The sequence below is a fragment of the Apaloderma vittatum genome, unplaced genomic scaffold (genome assembly GCF_000703405.1).
Source record: "Apaloderma vittatum isolate BGI_N311 unplaced genomic scaffold, ASM70340v1 scaffold14655, whole genome shotgun sequence".
Taxonomy (NCBI): Eukaryota; Metazoa; Chordata; class Aves; order Trogoniformes; family Trogonidae; genus Apaloderma; species Apaloderma vittatum.
Genome location: NW_009718877.1, coordinates 1 through 4,201, shown reverse-complemented (window position 1 = coordinate 4,201; position 4,201 = coordinate 1). Strand labels below are relative to the sequence as shown.

The 4,201-nt window shown below is 53.3% G+C and overlaps 1 protein-coding gene across 1 annotated transcript in view; it reads right to left on the bottom strand.

The window, feature by feature from the left end:
- Nucleotides 1–1,218, bottom strand: part of MPEG1 (macrophage expressed 1) — a gene marked incomplete at its 3' end in the record, with an annotated part of 1,747 nt that extends 529 nt beyond the window's left edge. The window contains exon 1 of the mRNA XM_009870421.1: nt 3–1,218. Within this exon, the coding sequence (XP_009868723.1) occupies nt 3–1,218 (1,216 nt within the window). The remainder of the gene's footprint in view (nt 1–2) is intronic.
- Nucleotides 1,219–4,201: the final 2,983 nt, after the last annotated feature.

Below are 4,201 nucleotides of genomic sequence, written 5' to 3'. Positions count from 1 at the left end.
GTTCTTCTGCTCCAGTCCCCGGCACAGCGTGCTGGCGTCGGGGCCAGCCAGGCCGGCACACTCCTGGAAAATTCCCCCAAAGGTGAAGTTGGTCATTGTACCTTCACAGGAGCCATCATCGGCATTTGCATGGAAGTTGAAGTTGGGCGAGTTGGAGTCCGTGCAGCCTGGGTAGGTGTTGAAGGTGTAGTAGCGGCGGATAGCCATCTCCACTCGCTTGGCCATCCTTTTCACTGTGGGGGTGGGCAGCTCTGGGAGGGTGCTGGGGTTGATGAAGAAGTACAGAGGCAGCCCTGAGCGGTCGAGAGCTACTAGCTGATTTCTGATCCCCTCCTGCCAGGTCTTGAGGGTGATGCCTGGGTAGAATGGGGTGCCACCAATGCTCTCTACCCTGGAGTTGGTGCGGTTCTCCAGATACTGCTTGGTGAAGCCAGAGCTGATGTCCAGGGACTCCTTATTTTTCACACTGATGATGCTGTGGAAGGCTCCCCCAGCCGAGGCAGTAACAGCACTCCGTGTGGCCCAGCTGTCCTTAAGGAAGGTTGCCTTGATCTGATCCTCCTGCACCAAGCTGGCTCCAGCGTCCACAGAGGTGATGGCGTGGGTGCCATAGTTAAGCACCAGCATTTCGGCTAGAAAATCAGCTGTCCGTGTCTGGTTGTTCTCCAGGTGGCTGGCAATGGTCAGCAGCTGCTTCTTGAAACTCTCCTCCAGGACTGCCCCTGGGTCGATCCTGGCAGTGTAAATCAGGTTCCTGACCTGCACTCTGGTGGTGACAGAACGGTCTTTCACTTGGTGAGTCTTCGTCCGGTGGAAGTCATGGGAGAACTTGCCGTTGATGGAGGAGAAGAGGGACAGCTCCAGGTTGATGGAGGCAGAGGTGATGCTCTGGTAATCTTTCCAGGATTCAATGATCTCAGAGTTGATATCCAGGTTGCTCTGCTTGCGAGGGATAGTGAAGATCTCATCTGGGATGATATAAGAGCCATCTTCTGTGGTCTTGCACAGTGAGTAGCCCAGATGGATGACTCTGCCCATATCCAAATTCCTGAGGTTATCCCAGCCCCCCCCTGGCAGGACTTCCAGACTTGGGAGATTCAGGACGTTTTTGCACTTCAGAAACCCTGCAGAAGAGGACATCTCCTGGGACTGCTCAGCCCCTCTCACCCAAGCCACTGACACCCAGGAGAGCAGGACCCCCCACAGCACCCAGCCCATGGCTGATCCCACACAGGACCCTCACCAGACGTCCGAGCAGCGAGGCGAGAGCTGGGGAAATAAGCTGGCTAGGGGTGCAGCTTCTGAGTGGTTCCTCCTTTGGGGGTTGAATTAACAAAAGGGAAAGAAGAAGTGAGAACTGATGAACGTGAGAAATAACTGAGTGGAGCTTGGACAAGCGGGTGAGGAGTAGAAAGTAGAGGTGTCTGGAGCTTGTTGCCTCTCTGTCGTGAAAGATCCCTCTTCCCATGAAAGCGGCTCTGCTGGGCCTGGGGCAGGCAGAAATCCCCCTTCAGCTCTTCACTGCACCCAAGGAATTTCACTGCATGAATCTCCCCTCAGCCAGTGCCTGGGTGACTCCCCTAGATGTATCCCCGCTGCCCCTGGGTGATCCTGGCTCCTTCGTGCCGTGCAAGGGACCTGTCCCCAGCAACACGGTCCTGGTTTTAGCTAAAAAACCCAGTTCTGTTTAGTAGTTTTTACTTTCCAGTTCAGTCTCTTCTAAAAGGCTACCCTTTCTGAAGTCAGCAGCATGTTTGTGCAGACAGTGTGTGCTGCCGGCAGTGATAACACCTGATGTTACAGTTACTGCCTGGGACTGGGATGCAGACAGGCTCTTGCTTGTACTTATTCCTATAGTGACCAAGGCCCCTGCTGGCTCCTGTGTGCCACGCTGGGGGTGCCGGGTAGTGAGAGGAGGCACAAGGAATAAAAAGGTTACTTCCGGGGGGTAACAGACAGGACAGTGACCAACATGAGTATTCCATCCCATATGTGTCATATTTAGTATAAATTGAGTGATCACGAGAGTGATCTGCCCTTTTTTCCTGCAATGGCCGGTGTCCAGGGAGGGCTCTATCTGATCTCCTGCTTTTCATCTGGATCCTGAGGTCCCGAATCCATTTGCCCCGCCCCCCCCCGCCGCTGAGCCCAGGGCTTCCCCAGTGCCGCCTGCTCTGTGGCATCAGTGGGGATTGATATCGGGGGCAAGTCGGGTTCGATATTGGACTTTATATATAGTTCTCTATTTCTTATCATTTCACTATTATTTCCATTATTGTTTCATTAAAGCGCTTCTAGTTTTTCTTTCCTAACCCGTAAGTCTCTCTGCCTCATTCCCTTTTTCTTCCCATTTTGGAGAGGGGAAGAGGGGGTTAGAGAGCATCTGCCTGCATTTAGCGGCTGACCCGGCCCTAACCTGTGACGAGACCTCACTCACATGACAGGATGAGATCTGACGCTGGTCACACAGCTTTGCTGCTGACTTTGGAGGCTTTCCTTTGCGGCAGAGGCAAAGAGAGGAAGCAGGGAGGTGGTTTCATTGTGAGGGATGGTGCAATGCTTGTTTCCCTTCTCTGCTGGGGAAGAGGCTGCCTGAGACCCTAGGGCAGGCACTGGTGGGTCTGGAGGTCTCCCCCATGGGAGCTAGCCCATGGCACAGGTGTTCCCCCATATACCAACATTAGGGCCCTCAGCAGCCCCCTCTACCCCACCCCTGCCCTTCCTTCAGGGTAGGCAGTGACCCAGTTGGAAAAAAACACCACCTGCTCGGAACTGATGAGCCACATGAAGCTGGTCAGAGTGGTACTGGCGCGTGGCTGGGTCTCAGTTTCATCAGCGCAGGGCAGCTTCTGTTTTAGGGAATACACAGATACAGCAGCTTCTGTTGTGAAAGCTGTGATGCTTCCCATATGGACAGGCTCATTTCCCTATTTTTGCTTGTTAGTTCCTCTTCCCAGGACAGTTCTGGCACAGATGAGGCTGAAACAGGAGCTGTGAAAGAGGGTGGGGAGACCATAGATACGTGTGTGCTTTTGCCAAGATAACACCGAGACTAGGGGCAACAGATGACAGGAACACCATCGGCCATGGCCTTGCTCACCCCATTGTGGTGCTTGGGCCCTCAAGCAGCTGGAAACCCCTGGTGTGGGGAGCTCCTCGCTGGCGGCTACCCTACCAGCCTACCAGCCTGGAGCCACCTGCATTTCAGACCAGGCTGTGAGGTTGGCTCTACCTAAAATTGTACCTTAGGGATATGGGTCAGACAAGGAGCATAGTCAGGACCCTGAATTTTAGGAAAACAAAATTACAGCTCATCAAGGAGTTAGCCCATAGGACCCCACAGGAAATGGTCCTCAGGGACAAGGGATCAGGACAGAGCTTGCAGATCTTTTAGGATGCTCTCCATAGCGCGCAAGAGCTCTCCATCCCCAGGTTTACGAAATCAGGCAGGGAAGGGAAAAGACCAGCCCGGCTGAGTCGAGACCTGCTGGTCAAACTAAAAGGCAAGAAGCATCTGCCCAGACCGTGGGAGCAGCAACAGGTATCCCAGGAGGAGCCCAGGGCTGCTGCCCAGGTGTGCAGAGATGAGGCCAGGAAGGGCAAGGCATAGCTGGAGCTAAACTTGGCAAGGAATGTAAAGAATAACAAGCAGGGCTTCTACAGCTCTGTCAACCAGAAAAGGAAGGTTAAAGAAAGTGTACCACCTCCTGATGAGCATGACCGACCCTTTTGTCCTGACTGATGTTTTATGTTTAGGCAACGTTTGGAGAATCTTGTCACGATGAGAAGCAAAGACATCTGAGTTCCAAAGCTATCAAAATGAAGGTTATGAGCTGTTGCCGTGAAAAGGCCAAAATTAGATCTTAATAGCCTTGATGTCTATTAAGCAGGTATTCTTTACTGCAGCGCTGGGCACACCTGGGATGGCTCCACCCGGCATGTGCCCCGAGAAAGGCCGGACGTACGGCTCTTACACAGTTCAGAGATACATATTCCTGCCATTTCCGAGAACTCATTCACATGTTGCCGCCCACTCCCGCGTGCACAATACAGCCTTTCGGTGGTCGTCAGGGTCTCTGGTGGTCGTTTTACTTCATCGTGGCAGTCTTCATCGGTCTGTCCTGTTGATGGGCTCCAGTTCAGTTCACTCCTTGTCTTTGCTAAGAGAGCCCCAGGCTGGCCTAGGCTGGTTCTGCAGATC